The sequence below is a fragment of the Camelus bactrianus genome, chromosome 8 (assembly GCF_048773025.1).
Source record: "Camelus bactrianus isolate YW-2024 breed Bactrian camel chromosome 8, ASM4877302v1, whole genome shotgun sequence".
Taxonomy (NCBI): domain Eukaryota; kingdom Metazoa; phylum Chordata; class Mammalia; order Artiodactyla; family Camelidae; genus Camelus; species Camelus bactrianus.
Genome location: NC_133546.1, coordinates 11,455,453 through 11,473,855, shown reverse-complemented (window position 1 = coordinate 11,473,855; position 18,403 = coordinate 11,455,453). Strand labels below are relative to the sequence as shown.

The 18,403-nt window shown below is 44.0% G+C and overlaps 1 protein-coding gene across 2 annotated transcripts in view; it reads right to left on the bottom strand.

The window, feature by feature from the left end:
* Nucleotides 1-12,005: 12,005 nt before the first annotated feature.
* Nucleotides 12,006-18,403, bottom strand: part of CNKSR3 (CNKSR family member 3) — an 89,438-nt gene continuing 83,040 nt past the window's right edge. Inside the window, exons 11-13 of one of the 2 annotated variants that reach the window (XM_010965736.3) lie at nucleotides 16,363-16,571; nucleotides 15,788-15,877; nucleotides 12,006-13,387 (exon numbers count right to left, since the gene is read on the bottom strand). In XM_010965736.3, coding sequence (XP_010964038.2) covers nucleotides 13,089-13,387; nucleotides 15,788-15,877; nucleotides 16,363-16,571 — 598 coding nt within the window. In that variant the 3' untranslated portion in view covers nucleotides 12,006-13,088. The remainder of the gene's footprint in view (nucleotides 13,388-15,787; nucleotides 15,878-16,362; nucleotides 16,572-18,403) is intronic. The other variant, XM_074368126.1, reaches the window with a different exon arrangement.

Here is an 18,403-nt window from a genome sequence, read left to right as displayed (position 1 = left end):
ACTTAACAGTTGAATTTTTATAGGAGATTTGATTCCTTCTATCTCCCAAGTAGGTTTAATTAGCTTTTCAAAATAACCAGCTAATTTCCCGGATGCAGGGAAGAGCAAGAATAGAAATCAACTGCTCTTCTCTTTTGTACAGAAAAACACACACTCAGAAACACAGAACTGAATTCACTGTAACTTAATCTTTGATTCTTTATACATCATCATTATCATCATTGGTCCATGCTTGTCCTTTTATTTTTAAAATTTCACTTAAAAAGTAATTGACTACCTCTGTACCCACCATCCCAACCCAGGGCTAGAACATTGCTGACCAGTCACAAATCCAGCTCAGCTGGGCTTCCGGGGTCCCGCATCCATTGCTGACCAGCCCAGGGCGTCCCCTTAACCGTCAGCCACACAGCCGGGCCAACCCCCTGCACATCCAGGTTTCTGGCTCCTCCTGCCCCTTGTGGATTCAGGGGAAAGGCCACACTGGAGGGGCACTGTGAGTGGCCACCGAAGAGGCTGGGTGACACAATGAGAAAGTACAGGGACTTTACCCTCCCGTGGGCTGCCCTGACCTGGAAGATAAATTCCCCCTTCCCCTCCCTCCTTACAGCTTCCAGAAGAGCCCCACTGAGCAGGCACAGTCGCCCAGAGACCCATATTTACCCAGAAGGGACACATCACTGTGTCTCAGCCTGCTCGGGCTGCCGTGACAAAGCACCACAGACTGGGGGCTCAAACAGCAAATACGCATTTCCTCACAGTCCTGGAGACTGAAGTCTGGGATGAGGGTGTTGGCAGGGTTGTTTTTTCCTGAGGGTTCTCTCCTTGGCTTGTAGACGGCCGTCTTCTCCCTATGGCTGCCCACAGTCCTTTCTCTGTGCACACACACATCTGTGTCCAAATTTCCTCTTAAGAGGACACGAGTCATACTGAATCTCATTACTTCTTTAACAAAACACAGTTACCTCTCAAGTACCGGGGTTAGGATTGAACACGTGGATTTGTGGGGTGGGACCCGCCCGATTCAGCCCACACCACTTTCTATCGCGTCACATGTTTTGCCTCACTTCCCTCCTTCCTCCATCTAGTTGCCCTGGGTTTCTCTGTTGCAAATCAAACATCAGTACTTTTATCCTTGACTCTGGAGAGAACTGGGCTGATCCACCTGTACGTCCACTTGGGGGTCCGTCCTTTCCTGTGCTCTTGCCGCCCCACCAGAGGCGAACCACGTCTTGAACAGCGTGTTCTATCATCCCTTTCTTTCCTCTTTTCACTTACTCACTAAGTAGTACTCTCTTCCGTTTTACCTGTTTTAGAATGTTTTAAAGAGTGACAAGCTACATGCTGCATTCTGGCACTTTCTCCAGTCAACACTGCGTTAATAAGATTCATCTCTTTGATGTGAACAGCTGTAATTCATTTGTTTTCACTGGCTGGAGCTGATTCCATTTTAAGAATAAACCACCACACAAACAGTATTTTGTTGATGGACGAGAGGTTGTGCTGTGCAAACAAAGGCAGATGGCCAAGGCACACACAGAGACCACGTGCTGGGGACACTCAGAGGCAGCAGCAGGGGTGCAGGTCCCGTGGTCAGCTTCCCCCAGGGCAGTAGACGGAGGTCTGACAGAGCCCAACCTCAGACCTCCGATGGAGTCCCTGGACCTGTGGGGCTTTTCAGCGCATCATTAAGGAAGCGCCAGGCCCCTCCCCTGGCTTCCTCGGGGGTTGTGACTGCAGCTGAGTGACGCTGCCCACCAGCAGCAAGACTGGCTTCCTTAGCATTCATGGTGGGGGCACAACCAGCCCTTCGCTCTCCCCTGGTAGTAGCGGGGAGGTGGGTTCCAAGCATTGCGTTCGATCAGATTTTGCTGCCCTAAGTGATGAGTCATTGCCAGTTTCCACGGAGCTCTGCAGGGACCCACCACCTTTGCTGGGATAACAGCTTGCTGGGATGTTCCCATTCGCCTCTTGGGCAGTTACCGTTTCATTCTCCAGAATAGATACCCAGGAGCGAGACGGCAGTATGAACAGTCAGTGCCAGTTTAACCCCACATCAGCGATGCGTGCGAGGTCCCACTGGTCCTCTGAGTAATTACTTCATTTTTGGCAGTCGGTTAGGCATAGAAGAGCATCTTCCTGTGGTTTTGATTTAGATCTGGCTGCTGACTAATGAGTAGCTTCTCATGTGCTTATGGACTATTTGTGTTCCCCTTTGTGAAATGCTTTGTGCTCATTTTTGTACTGCTTTGTCTTTCTCTAACCAGGATTATATATATATATTCTTGATGCCAATCCTTAGGGTTTGTTATCCTTCCTCAATTTTTAGACCTTTTTTTATTTTTTACAGTGTCTCTTGACGAACAGAAGTCCTTAGCTTTAATGCAGTTGAATTTATCAAACTTATCTTTTATAGTTGGCCCTTTATTGTCTTGTACGACAAATCCTTCCCTATCCTAATGACATAGAAATATATAAAACTCAAAATGACGCATGGACCAAAGAATAAATCATAGCAAAATTAAAAATTAGTTGGAATTAAACGATAATGGAAACACTACACACCAAACCTTGTGAAATACAGCAAAAGTAATGTTTCGAGGGAAATTTATAATCTTAAGTGTAAATATTAGAAACATTAAAGAAAAGTTGTATTTTAATGAACTAAGTACTCAACCTAGGAAACGTGGCAGAGACCACTAGCCCTCACCAAGAGCCCTTTCCCAACCTCCCTTGCACTTAAGGTGGCCATGATGGTCATTTCTAGGACAAGCTGGTTAACTGCTCAGTTTCACTGTCCCATGTCCCACAGCCCAGTCTACCAGACGCATAGCATAGGGTAAGCTTGAAACCCCAAGTTTGAAAAACCAGAGATAGGAGTGGCCTGGGTCCCCGAGTCCCTCGCTGGAGGAAGGCCACCATGCAGCATTGCCCAGCCTGGAACATTCACAGTGGACTGACTCTGTATACAGAAAGTGTCAGCTGGGAGTGTGTTAAGTCACTGAGATGTTGGGGTTGTCACGGCATGAGCTTAACACAGGAAGTTTAAAAAAAAAAAAAAACAGATTAAGCCCAAAGGAAATAGAAGGAAGGAGGAAATAAAAGAGCAAAAATCAATGAGATGGGAAAAAGCAGCAGCAGAAGGATTCAACAGAGGGACAGCTGTTCTTTCCTGAGCCTTAGACAAGCCATGGGTAACTCCCAACTCTGGCCTTAGTCTCCTTGCCGAAGGTGTTTTCATCTCCCCACGCTGTTCAGAAGAAGAACACGTTGAGAGCCAACATATATGAAGCCAAAGGGTTGGATTCGTTGTTTCTCTTTCTTCCAACTGCCAAAAAATGGGCTGTATTTCTCAACACAGGAGGCAAAGGATGGGAGATGGACTGAGCGTAGAGAGCAAATTCAGAAATCAGGGTGACTGTGGTTTGAGCTGCATCAGGAAAACACAAAGGTGAAAAAGGGCGAGTGGAAGAAAGGTGGGCAGAGCAGGGAAGCAGGGTTTCCAGGGGTGCTCAGGCCAAGTGCTCCCCACGCAAGGAGAAATGACACAAGCAGAGTACGTACTGTCACTGTGCGCCCTGAGTACTTTCCATTGCCAAGAAGAGGATCCAGTCCTATTCCCCGTATAATAAACCTAGACCACATTTTCAGCGAATTCTACACGAGCCCTTTAGATAGAAGCACATCGCTGGATGCATCTGGAAAAGCAGCACTCCAAAGGCCCCAGATCATCATCACCATTAATTTCCGTTTGCAAAGGAGTTTCTTTATTTAATCATCTCGTATTTCTTCCTTTTAATATATATGTATTTTTTGGTTGTTGAACTACTAACAGTTGAATGTCTCCTGCTCGATCTGCCATCTTTGGGGAAAGTCAGGTTCCCGAAGGAGCAGATTTTCTGCTTGTTTTCAGACGTCAACAAAGTGGAACCCGCAGACCCGGGGGAGCCCAATGTAGCCTAGAGCAAAGGACGTTATTTTTCACATAGACTTCGATGTCTCAGACATCAGCAGCGTTGTTTGCGGTCTCTGAAACACAGCAACAGTATTCTCAGTAGTTCATCACTCAACCCCTTGGGATGAAGGTTCTTAGTAATATTTCACTGTCTACTTAATAGCCTTAGTACTTATGCACTTGGTTTTCTCAGGTCCAAATCACACTCCTTCAATCAAACATCATATACCTAGAATTGTCTTCCATTTTGCCTAAATTATAAGAACTTCCATTTGCCCTGACTGCCACGCACCATTAATTTTCCTATGGCTAATTTGAAACCACCTGTATGAATCTGAAATGAGTCCTTTGTAGACTTCTGAAAGTGCTTACATTCTCAGCAGTTACTATAATCCTGTAACCAAAGAAGCGGTTGTTGACAGCCAGGGTTGAGCCTTCCTACAAATATGACTGAGTTCTGACACCTGGTATAATGTCTTCCTTTAGAATGAGAGCCAACGTAATGAAATTCTACATGTAGTAGTCTGCAAAAAAAATCTTAATATAATTTCTTTTTTTCACATACGAAACTTTAATCATTTTTTCTAATTTTTTTCCGACTGCACAGTCATTAACTTTACCGTCTAGTTATTTCAATAATATTGACTCTACCTATCATGTGAGTTATACAGAATCTGCTTTAGAAAGGGTCATAATCCAAGCTGGAGAGCCAAACATCTAACCAACAGGATGAGTCGACGCTATAGAAAGACAGCAGAGACCGATGAATTCTGTCCAGAGGAGGGTCAAGGAGGGCCTCATAGGGATGACCTTGGGAGTCACCTTGGTGACTGGACCTGGAAGGATGAGTCCATCTTCTGGTTAAGAATCTAGAACTAAGTGCCAAGGCAGGGGTTTAAGGAAGAATATCAGCTAAAATTAACTAGTTGTTAGTTTAAACTAACACACAAACTCTGATCAATTGTATTTGATGTTGTCTAAAGAGTGTAATTCAATTAACATCCTTGCATACACTCTAGGGGGGCTTCAGTGATTTGCCTTCCTTGAGGAGAAATCTGAAAAAGGCAGTAACAATTCCAAGTAAAATATAGTGCTCTCAATAAGATTAGCTTAGCTCTTCTTCCATTTCCTTAATTGCCCTAAGAGCAAAAGGAGAAGCAGATAATGAAAGGTCTTGTTTAACTTTTTTCCCCCAAAAATCAGGTTCTAAGGCTTTTATTTTGTTTTGCGGGCTTGTTTGTCTGTTTGCTTTTCAATTGCTCATCTGATCTAAATGCCCATGGCCAACCCTCGTTTCTCCTTGACATTGCCATGAGCATAATAATGTAAAATGCCAATTTCGTCATTCACCCTTAACTTTCTTCCTTTTATCCTAGGAATTAAACAGATTATTTCCTAGAAAATAAACAGATGAGTAAGATCAAGTTGAGGGTCACCTCTCGGTGTTCAGGGTACTGGGGGGGGATCCATGGAGACAGACAGTTATTACAAGGTGTAATTTTAACACCAGGCACAGAACAGAACGGAGCTTTGCTAGAAAGTAAAAGGAAGAAACAGACATGATCTCTGTCCTCGGAGCATCTGTAACCTACTAGGTCGAATGGTGATTATGTAGGTTCTTATTTTAATATGGCCAAATATTCACCAATTCATAAGATTCTGCTTCACAGATGAGAGAGACAAACACAAGCGCTCAAGCAGGGGTGGCGCTGCCATGTCCATAGCAGCCGAGTATCTCTGGTCTGTGTGCTCACAGTCTGGCTGATGCACTGAGTGTCCAGATGGCTGAAATAAACCAAATGAAAGCTGAGACTAAGAACAATTTTCCAGTTCCCTCTGTCCCTCCCAGAGCGTCTCTCTCCCTATTTCTCCCTGGACCTCCCAAAGCATTACTTGAGAGTGGGCATCTGAGGACAGTTCTTTTCAGCTTCTGCAAAGGCAACACACACTCCTAGTTTTATATTTATGTAAGAGTTCCTTTTCATAAGAATTTCCAAAATAGAAACCATTCTACATGATTAATTTTTCCCCGAATCACAGGAAACACAGAGGTAAGTTTGAGGGTACCACTTCAAACTACGGATGGGAGGCGAAAGTCATTCAGCCAACTAGGAGATGGGGGAATGCAGACTTCCTGTTTTCATACATCACTCTGTTGAAGACAGTTGGGGGGATTAAAGAGAGAAAGTATGCTGAGGATGAATCAAGCCAATGTTAAAATAATACTGTATTATTCTGAGTGTGTCCGATCAGACTTTTATCATTTCTGCATTCTGACTTTGCCAAAACTTCTGAGTAACTGAGATTTGTACCAGTAAAAACCACATTTCCAGGCCACGGAATACACAGCAGCCTTCTAACAGTGTGACAATGGCATTATTTTGCTGATTATGGACAAAAGAATGAGCAATTCCCTGTTGACCAGCTCTGAATGCCTCATTTAATAGAGGTTAAGATGGTGTAAACACTGCTACTAGAATGTTCCAGCAAGAGTCAACATCTCCTAAGTGCTGGGTGCTGGGCTATCCTAAGACCCTCACAAACATCACCTCATTTAATCCCCATAAGCCTGTGAATTAGATTCTATTATTCCCTTTCTAATAAACAGATGCGGACCAGAGAGGTAAGTAACCTGTTTCGAGTCCCAGAGTTTATTAAGTCCTAACTTGGGACAGTTTGGATTACCTAACTTCAAAAGCTGAACCCCCTACTTCTAACTGCTGGATACCAATTTCCAAAAGTCAAAGACATCTGAATTAGTACTAATTCCTAAACCTGCCCCATCCTTATCCTGGCTCAGCCTCAGCTGGAATGGCAGAGAGGTATTTTTGAGTAAGAAAACAGGACCCCACCCCCACACAACTAAAAGGACAATTTCTTACTTCAGACACACTATTACTTTATATTAAACTTCATTTTTAAAGTCTTTCCCATTTCTTTGCGATAAATCAAAATGTTCAGACTAAGGTATGTCCAAACATTGAAGAATTATCTTCAGATCTGGTCTTTGTCGCCCAAAAAATAAAGCTAAATGGTGAATCCCTTTTCATGGGTCTAGTCAAAGGAAGAACAAGGGGGAAAAAACGATTTTTTTCCTGCTGATGTTGCCTCTCCTTTCAATCATTGCTTCACAAACAGTTGAGCATTTACAACGTACCAGGAAACGGAAGGGTAAATGATGGAAACATTGATATCCTTGGATGGGAAGGATATAGCCCTTCATCTTTTAAAAACACTTTGAGGTTTATTTCTTGATTTTTCTCCTACAGCGTCAGTTTTACTCTTCAGAGAAACAGGAAGCTTGGTGAAGCATGACTGTGTGTGACATTCAGCTGCAAGCATGACGTGAGCACTCAGGCTGTGAACTGTCTTCATCTGAGCAGTGACTCCTGGGCGGTGGGATCCAGGAGAGAACGAGGACTGACACCCCTGAAGCACCACCTTCCATTGCATCCTCACGTGCTTTAATCCCTCAGGTCTGTTGAAAACGGGCAGCATTTAAGCGTAGGATCGACCAAGAGGAGGAGTTTCATAAACACTGCCATGGTTTTAGAACGTGCCTAGGGATGGTCAGATCACAGCCACAATCTAGTCCTTAAAAACCCGACACCATTTCTATGTAAGGGGAGCCCCAAAGGCTCTGACATACTATGTGTGACAGCCTTCTGGCTGCATGACATTATTTTGTTGCTTACAGACAAAATTTACCTCTCCTCTTTCCAAAATCAGTAGGTCATAGGTCATTATTTCAGAAGGACTTTTGTAGTAGGAAAAAACTGTCTTAAAAGAAACAAGAAGGAGGGGAGGGTAGAGCTCAGTGGTAGAATGTGAGCTTAAGATGCATGAGGTCCCGAGTTCAAAATGCCTCTGTTAAAAATAAGTAAATAAGTAAATAAATCTAATTACCCTGCCCCCACCAAAAAAGTGAAGAAAGCAGCAAGAAAAAAGAAAAAAAAGATTCTCTTCTACACACACACACAGGGTTTGGGACAGGCCTCTCATTCCTAAAACTAGAGAAAAACATGACCCTTCAGTAAATCTGAATTTGATATAATCACCTGTCCCTTTACTTATGTTTACCAAGCAGTACACTTCTAGAAATAATTCTGGCCAAAAATAAATAAAATCCCTAAGGCAAAACTTAGCATTTGAGAAATTTCCAGAAAAATTTAAGGCAATTTTTACAATAAGAAGATTAATATTTTTTCTAATCCCATGTCCTACGGTTTATAAAAATCTATCAAGTCCCTTAGGTATCAGTAAACACGGACTGTGGTCCTACTAGGCTGATTGCTCACACAAGGTGTTCTACATATTTGAAGAAACATCAGAAAGGGCAGCTTTGTGTTGGAGATTATATGCAAGGTGGGCACCTTGAAAAGGTTTGTGTTTTCTTTAAGCCAGTTTTTAACCAATACATTTTTAAATACTCACCTTCCAGGTGATCAGCATGAACATACAAAAAAGATACACAAGCAGGGTAACTCCAAGGGTGAATAAAATCAAACGTCATTGGCCAACCCAAAAAGTGGTCATACCAAACGTAGTTTTTTTCCTTTTCAAGGTGCCCACCTTGCATATAATCGCCAAGGAAGCAGGTGGCAGTGGCCTCATCCCAGAAGAAATGATGCAGTGATTCTGTTCGCAAGGGTGGGAGCAAAATGGGAAGCACTTCTCCGTAACGACTAACCACAGATACAATGGGTGGAAACATCCCAGCGAGGCCTGCATGGCCACCCCCTTCATGCTTATAGTGGGAAAAAAGCAACTTATTCAAGTGTTAAAGAGATTAACTTACACAAGCTCTTTAGGGGATGACAAGTTAAGTGTAAATACCTCTCAGAGTTTTCCGAGGGCTAATAGGCTGAAATTCGGGAATATTGATGGCCTTTGGGCCAGAGGAGGCAACAAATCCTTGACTTTGGGGAGAAACACAGAAACAAAAGCCACCACAGAACAGATTCTTTGGTGGGGAGAGAAATGAGGCGAGAGGAGCAGAGATAGAAAGCAGACAAATACAAAACCTGAAGACTGAAACTCTACTCAATGATGGAACAGGATTTCTTTTAAATCACTTGTTCCCAGAGGGGTGGTACCGCCCCCTAGAGGCAGTTGTGGGAATGTGAAGACTTTTGAGGCCCTAACATGGGAAGGCCGCTACCTGCATTCAGCAGGTGGAGCAGGGACGCTACACAGTACAGGTTGGACCCCCCTCCCAGCAGAGAACTGTCCCCCATCAGCACAACTTCCAACCGCCCCACCGAACATTCATGTAGATGGAAAGCCAGTCTAGAATTACCTGAGTTTAGTTTAAATTATAATCTAATTTCATTTTATATATAAGCATACAGGGAATTTTTAACCCAGTTTTAATATGCATTGGATTTTTCAGGGAGGCAATTATTTTATAAACTGATAGAAAGTGCAAAGCAAAATGAACAGGATGCCAGAACCAGACCACTTCGATTTTAATCCCAGCTCTGCTGTTTCCAGCTATGCACCCTCATATGTAAAATGGGAGTAACAGTACCACCCACCTCAGAAAGCTGCTAGGGAAGGATTTAGACCAATGCCAGGCATCCAGTAAGCATCATTTGGATGTAACGATTAAAGATTTTTGTTTTATCTAGAACCTTATCAAGAACTGGCCACATTTTAAGAAAAGGGAACTCTTGTACACTGTTGGTGGGAATGTAAATTGATGCAGCCACTGTGGAAAACAGCATGGAGGTTTCTCAAAAAATTAAGAATAGAACTACCATATAACCCAGCAATTCCACTCCCAGGTATATATTAAAAAAGAAAGAGAGAAAGAAAGGGAGAGAGAGAGAGAGAAAGAAAGGGAGAGAGAGAAAGAGAGAAAGAAAGAGAGAGAAAGAGAAAAAGAGAGAAAGAGAGAAAGAGAGAAAGAAAGAAAGAAAGAAAGAAAGAAAGAAAGAAAGAAAGAAAGAGCTCTAATTAAAAAAGATGCAAGTATCCGAATGTTCACAGCAGTATTATTTACAATTGCCAAGGTATGGAAGCAACCTGTGTCCATCAACAGATGACTGAATAAAGAAGATGTGAATCTACAATGGAATACTACTTGGCCATAAAAAAGGAATGAAATTTTGCCACTTGCAGCCACAGGGATGGACTTGGGGGCATTATGCTAAGTGAAATAGTGAATGACAAATACTGTATGACATCACTTATATGTGGAATCTAAAAAATACAACAGTCTAGTGAATAAAACAAAAGAAGTAGACTCACAGATACAGAGAACTAGCGGTTACCAGTGGGAATAGGGATGCAGGGGAAAGGGGGCTATTATGGGATTATATGAAATCATGTGTGTGAAGCTTTTGAACATTATAAAGCACCACAGACTATAAAGAATCTTTCATTCAATTAAAAAAACAAAAAAACTGGCCATACTTTAGAAAGTTGCTTTGCTGACATCAATCCCATTTCTGGTGCTGAGCTGCTAACACAGCCGGCCTGCACAGCTGCCACGGGCTTGGGGATTCCACACACAGGTCCTAGGATGTGCTTCACTTCATTGTTTCACACATCTTATAACATAATCACACTAGAGCGTTTATATATTAAAATAATTATTTCATTACAAAATACTTCTATACGTCTGTTTGTAGTCAGGACATTCTGAAGAGTGTGTAGAGGTCAGTTACATTACCTATTAATTTCATTTTGGAATAGCAAATGGAGGTGATGCTTCTATGTGTGAAGGTAGGCTGTATCAGCCATGATGTTCATTTATGATTGTAGTGACGTTATAAAACATTTATTACAAAAAGGGGTGAGTGCAGAGTTGGGTCTGGTGGTATTCAAAAAAATCACCGTTTTAAGGGACCATATCCCAAAGTGTCATTCTACATTCTGCACCTTCAGATGTTCACACATGGCCACCATTCAACCTGGATTACTTCTATGCAAGCAGTTTCCACTAATTTCTAAGAAATTAGAATTAACCTATTTTGTACCTCAAGAGTAAAGATACAAAGATTTATGCAAACTTCTTGAAGCAGCAATCTATTTCTCAAACACATTTCAAGAGAAAACCCCAAATAAAAATAAAAATGAAGTTGTGTAGGCTGACTGGAGGCAGAGAACCCAGAAACTTCTCTGGCCTCCCCTAGGGAACAGTCTAGAAAACACCGATCTGGTACAGTAACTTAAGCTGGGCACTGAAAATTCATTTGAGGATGGTCATTAGATCACAAGGGGCATCTTCTCCACAGAAAAGGGGCTAAGCTCCAGCAAAGAGCTCCAAAATTCCAGGACTCGTCACTCAGGCAAGCTACAGCCTTAAGAGCCCTCTGCTAAAATCTGGGGAGAGAGAGAAAGAGCTGTCACCCCATTCTCTGGGCGCAAAGCCAGCTCAGGCTAACAGTAAAAGGGCCAGGGCTGGCGCTCCTCCTTTTCCACAGCCCCCTCCTGCCATCAGTGCCCTATTACCAGACCTTCCCGCCCCAGCTTGGCCCTTATACGGTATCCTGAGCATCCAATGAATCGCACGTCCCAAGCCTCTTCTTCCCTGTTTGCCAAGATCCTTTCCATCCCCCATGAAACAACTATATCTTCACTGCAGTCCCCTTAGGGGTGGGTTGACAGGAAGCCAGCTTGACTGAAGTCAATCACACTAATACACAACCGGTTGCCAGTTCCCTTAACCCCACCAGAGGCATTTTAAAAGGAAGATGTTTACTAACTTCAGGGAATGTCCACTTCGTTGAATTTCAGGCAGTTCAGCAAAGTGGACAATTTGATGGGTGGGGAGAGGGTATTTTTCAGAAGGGAATATCAGCTTTGCCCAAGAATACAGCTCAGAAAAGTCCCCGAATGTAATTTGACTATTCACATGCTCCCTCAAAGCCCCAATTTCTAATCCCTAAAATCCGAAAATGCCTGGGGAAGCTTTCTTTTCTTTTTTAACAAGAGCGCCCGCGGTGGCAACAGCCACGTGATCACTCGTCAACCTGCAAACATCTTGAAGATTTTTTTGTTAGCTTCATGTAGGACGCAAAACAGAAATATATCAACTACATGTGACTAAGAGTAAGAAAAATATACAACTATATTTAAAACACTTAAATTAACAAGATAGTACTTTTCCATTCTAACAAAATATCATACATTCAGTTTAAACAAGAGTTAATATCCAGACACACTTTTCCACAATACCTGATGCTAGTTGAAAATTAGTGACCATGAGATTTTCCAAGAGATTTCGCATTAGCAAAAAGTGTTTAATTTTGAAGAACTGTCCGTTCTTTTCTGGAAGATCGTCACTGAATAGGTGAAAATGCGAATCAATGTCTCTCTCATAAACCCATAAACATTTTGCTATTCCAAAATGTTTTTCGGAATGACACTTTGGCTGTCAGCAAATTGTATAGCTTCTTCTCCCTTAAAGACAAGAATATATAACCACCACAAAAACGAGATCCCTCACAAGTAACCATAAACCTCTTTGTGTGTCATAAGCCCTATCTGAACGTGTTCACGTATTTCTGGATTAATTGACTTATGCTGAGATGGTTATGAAAAGGGCCTTAACCCAGTGTAACAGGCCTACACGTACACCTCTGCTTGGAAAGGGCAGGAGAAGTTTGCCACATTATTATTTCAAAGTCAAAGCTGCTACACTTCCACGTATGGTACATTGCTCAAAAAGTCAAAATAAAAATGTTTTCTTCACCGGCTTTTTCGGGTGAAGAAGTTGGACCACAAACCAGCACATCTGCGTAACAGTGGCCACCAATCTTAGTCCTACCCCCAAAACAAACAATGGCCCCGTTCCCCATAATGACCACAATATTCTGGCCGGGGCGCCGGTTTAGAGAGTGTGTCTCTGTGTTCTGACACTTAAGGACGCAAACACCAGCAGACTCTACCCATCTCTCTCCTTCTGCCTCCACAAGGCAGCACCTACGATCCTCTGGATTTGTTCCTATCCAATGACTTCAAAACTCCGAGAAATGCAATATACAACTTACAAAAAAAAAAAAAAACAACCCACAAAATTGCATAAGGTCGCTGCATAACACTGTGGACGAAAATCAGAACAGGTGGTCAACTGCAGAAGCAAGGCACTTGGTAGCAGGAGACAGGGAGGGTCCGGGGAGCGCGGGGCTCAGTGAGTCAACAGTTTCAGGCGAGTGAACCAGCTGACCAGCAGGGACGGCTCTGCGGAGGAGGACTTGGCCGCCGAGGAGCCGGCTTTCTTTTTGGTCCCCTCCTCCTGGAATGGAATTGTGGCGCTGCTGTGGAGATCTGAATTGATGTAGCACCTGCTGCCTCGGATGTAGTCTGCGCCTCGGACCAGCTGCCTCTCGGTCGTGGGCCTGGAGAACCGGTACGGGGACGACGAGCTTTCCTCGACGATGGGGGGGATGCGCTCGTTACTGAAATACCGGCAAAGGGCGTCCTCGCCTGTTTTCAGACAAAGCCCACAGGTCCATTAAAATACCCGTCCTCTGCAGGGCGCCATCCAGCGGCCGGGCCGCAGCTGCTCTGACTTCCCACGCCTCTCTCGGAAAGGGGCACCACTCCCCGCCCTCCTCCCGGGGTCGGGCTACCAGGCCTCCCAGGCGGCCACGCCCTCCCCACCGGGTGCTGAGAAAGCAGAAACGAAACGGAAGAGGTCCACACGGCAGGCTGCTCGTGCGTCTGAGAGGAAACACAGGGCCAAATGCAACCAGAGAGTCCATACTTTCTTACCCGTGTAGAATTTTCACACTGTCACTTGCAATCAAAAATCAAAGAAGCCTTATAATTCTATGACTCCTTCACATCTGTCCTTGCTCAGTGCCTGCAGCACGGAGCACGCGTCGTGGAGCATCCCCAGGGAGTATTTAGGAAGGTGGGGTGCCTTTGGTTGTGACCCTGAATGCAGGGCAGGCACTCTTCACCTTTAACGGATGGGGTTCAAAGACTTCCATGCTCTGCAAGGCTTGGGATATTTCCGGAAAAGGAAGGCTGATCCCACCCTAAAGGCCAGGAGACCTCCTGGGATGGGGAGAGGGAGGGATTAAGAAACCAAGTAGAAACCTAACACACTGGGCACTCTGATAACACGCAGCATTCTTCAGACCCAGAAATTCCACTTTTAAAAGTGTACGAAGATCTATGTACAAGATGCTGATCGAAGTGTTATTTACAACTGGGGGGGGGGGGGATAAAGCAGAAACAACCCGAATGCCCAACAGCAGCAGACTGAGTCAGGACGCACTACAGACCTAAGACGGATTGCTCACGCAGCTATTACCAAAAACGCACTTGGTCTAAACAGCATTCCGCAACACGGTATTACTGGACATCGATCTGCTCCGTTCACACATGGTTTCCAGGTGTACAATGTGTAAATATGGGAGCAATCAGAAAACGCACACAGCATGCAGAGTGAGTATTTCTAGGCTAGGGGAGCAGATTACAGATGAGTTTCCTCGAACCTTCTAGATGTTTTTCCATGTGCTTGCTTTGCTTTTATAATCAAAGGGGAAAAGTTACTTTTCAAAAGTACCCTTTGTCAAAAAGCCACGTTTCGTAGGAGTCAATTAATCTAAAATGTCTAGAATAGGTAAATCCAGAGACAGAAAGTAGATTATTGGGCGCCAAGGGCTGCAGGAGGAGGAATGAGGAATGACCGCCTACAGGGGTCTCTTTTTCAGGTGATAAAATATTCTGGAATGAGACGGTGGTGCTGGACACACAACTCGACAAACGTACCAAAAACCATTGACTTGTACACTTTTAACAGGGTGAGCTTTATAGTATGTGAGTTGTCTCTCTAAAAAGCTGGGTTTTTTTAAAGTGCCCATTATGTAGAGACCTTTCTTTCTAAAACGAATATACCAGAAAAACGTGGAAGGCGGGATGAGGGTGGAGCATCTTTCTACTTCCTGACCTCACACTCCCCACCCCCACCCCCCAACTCTCCACAGTCAAGGAAATAAAAGGCTAAGTGGGGGCTTCAAAGGCCAAAAAGAATGGCAGTGACAACGTGGACGTTGCTAAATCCAAACAAAGGACAGCCCTGCCCCCTGCTGGCAGCTCCGCAGATCTTCACGTGTCAGCTAAGGGTGTCGTGGCCCCTAGAAGGGAAGGCACTTCTCTCCCCTTTCTACTGCAGTGCAATCCAGGTGACTCGGGTTCTTTGGTGACCAACTTTAAAGTCCCAGGAAGATGGAAGGGGTTGACCACTTTGGAAGCTGGGCCTCCAAAACATCTTTCCTCTTCCTCTTACTATCAAAAGCCTAACGTACTCCGACTTCCACCTGCTCTCTGTTTCTACACAGTAAAAGCGAAGTTACTAGGTCCTGCCCATGCTGACCATCAAATGTAATCTGGCCAAAAATATTTACAGACAGTCCCCCCTCAAGGCCAGTGTCATCACTAGTAACTCTGATTACAGGGTAAATTAAACGCAAGTTTCTTTTCCAAGAGTAATTATGCTCTAACACAAGAAGGATTGGGGAGGGAAAAAGTCATGTCTGTTCATCAAAAATCAAACAGACTCCAATAATTATAGTCAGAGAATACAGGAGGAGACTGTTTAACAAATCATGTACTTCTAGTTGTTTAGAAATTGCACCACCAAGGTCTACAGCCTTTTTCGAGCACACGATCTGATTAAGATGATATAATTCTGCCATTCTAGAAATGGGTAGGCACTTGGAGGTCTTCAGCACCCCCGATGTTGTAGATGAGAAGACGGGGCTCAGAGAGGCCGGGTCCTTCTCCAGTCCTTAGAGCCCACTCAGGACTAGGGCTGAACCCAGGGCCTGGCCTTCTGACTCCAGGTGTGGTGCTTTTCAGGTTACTTAAACTCACCTTTCCTCCCATGACCTCGGGGTCTGGCAAAGGGGTCCACGATCCCCATCCAGCTCGCATCTGCAGGCATGGACAGAGGCCGGGGCTTGCCTTCAGAGGGAGGGAAGGAAACGGAAAAGCTGAGTTTGGGGGGCTTTGGGGAATCCGTCCCTTTCTTTACAACGAGCCCCTCCCCCCACCCGACAGCACACTCACTTCAGCAGAAGAGATAACGTGCTCTAGAATGAGGCACAGGATTTGAAAGCATCGATTTCCACAGCACGCCCTCAGGGCAGAGGCAGGCTGAACCTGAGCCTGCCGGTGCACAGGGCAGAGGAAGTGCAAGTTAGAACGCAGGCTCTGAAAGCTAGAACTGTAGCATGACCTCACCCGGCTGGGCTTTGATGCCACGCAGCATAATGACCCAACAGCCTTCTCTCGAGAGAGAGGAATAGCGGTCTCATACTTAGAATTTCACTGAGGGTTATGTTTTCCTCGGATTACCCTTCAAGTCTGCCAAATTCATCCAACAGTTCCAAATAAGGAAAGGGGCTGGGGGCAGGGGGAGGAAGCCAAACAAACCCTCCGCAACGTACCGTAAGATGGTGTTTTCTCTCTCATTTTTGTGGGCAGAATATTGGTTTCCGCTGAATACCCAGGCAGCTGATCAGAATCAGCGATGGTGAATCTCCGTCTCCGGCTTTCCTGGTCCAGGAAGGAATTGGGAGACTCGGAACCTTTAGGACCAGCCAGTGGCTGTTTACACTTACTGAATCCTCCATAAACAGAACTCCCGTTCTCTTCCCTGAGAAACAGAGGGCAATCATTCAGATGCCTGCAAAGATCCTCTCACGCTGAAGAATTACACGAGACATACCACCTCTAGCACACATAAGAAGTCAACCTACTAAGTAAAATGAGATTTTCTTTTTCATACGTGTTTAAATGATACAAATATACCTTTGAAAAGCTAACTCTGGTTTCCCTGTACATCTGTCCTATAACTGAATCTCCTACTTACTACAGAGACCGTAAGTTAAGGTACGATCTAGCAAACCTTTCTTCTCACGTCAAGCAGTATCTGTGCAAGATAAAGCAGACACTTCATGTGTGATGCAGTTGTTAGGTTTGAAAATGATGTTAAAAAATACTAAACGCCTTCAGAGTAACCAATGGAGAGTGTCTATTTTCTGAACTAAGTATAGAAACCAACAAAAACTGGATCACTGATCACAACTTAATTCTTTCGACATGTCAGCTCATAATAAAACTTAACTTTAGTTGAGTCCAGGTTACCAGCTGGTTAAATTTCTTGCATTTAGTCAGAAAATACTGGAGGAGGTTGTTCCATAAGGTGATCATCAGAAAACTACTAGAAAAATACAGAATCCACTGGGTCCAAAAATAATCTAAAGGTCAGCCTTGCCTAGTGGTGTCCCCCTGAGCCTGCTGCCTGCATACCCCTTCCCCCCACGACTCTATCTCCTTCCATACTTTTAATCCGGGCGTGTAACTTCCCCATTCACAAAGCTTTACTGACTTTTGTTCTCTGTCACCATTTGCATTTTTTCATTCTGCAGAAAATACCCTTCACCAGTGGTGTGTGTGTGTGGGGGGGGGGGTTCATGCACGTCTCCCCCAAGTAGATTAAAAGCCCCGGTTCCCTTTCACCCTTAACACATACATACCCTTTTTTTTTTTTTTTTTTTTTTTTTTTTTGCCACAGCTGTGACCTCTCGCTGAGACTCAGACAGGAATATTTAAGATTAGGGGAGTTGGTGGTGGCTGGGGGTGGGGGTGGGGGTGGGGGTGGGGCCCTCCCTAGTCTCAGTGAACTGCCCAGGCACTGCTCATCAGTGAAACCCTCTGTTCTCCACGTGCAGGGGCAAAAACTCCTTATAGTTTTAAACACACTTAAGATACCCCATGCCCATGGGACTCCAGTCTGTGAACTCAGAAGAGTCCTGTCTACCAACCAGAATGGCCCTGAACAGCGAGGTCACTGCTCTGCATGCTGTAATAAGTTCTGAGCAACCAAGACTCAAGGATGAGAAAAATCACGTTAATTCTTCTTTGTGCCCAGGAAAGAAACACAGGAGAAGCGAAGAGCTCAGCTTAGCAAACAAATGAAAAACTCCAATATAAAGTGAAACATCACTATAAATTCAGTCCAAACTTTGTCTTATGAAATATTACAGCATGATTACGTATTTCTCAATTTATGCTTGAACAGCTGACTAAGGCACAGACAGTTCTCTGGGGACAAGAATTACATCTGTTTTGCATAAGATGGTAACTCAGGCCCAACTCTCAGTAAATATATGTTGAATAGATGAGCCAGATTCTCTAGCTTTACCAGCATATGTAACTTCGTAAGATATAAATAAGCCTACATTTCATCCCTTAATCATCTCCTATAATGTCTAGCATGACAATCCTCATTTTACTGTAAACATTTAAGACAGCCATTAAGAAAGCAATGATCTTTAAGAATTTATAATAGATACAAACACACAAGTACGTGCAAATATAGCCCACCCACAACTATTGTCACAGGGTTTTTTAAATCCTATGAAGAATACATCTCGCTCAGCAAAAGAAAACTGTAACTTCAGTTAATCTTACAGAAATATTTAA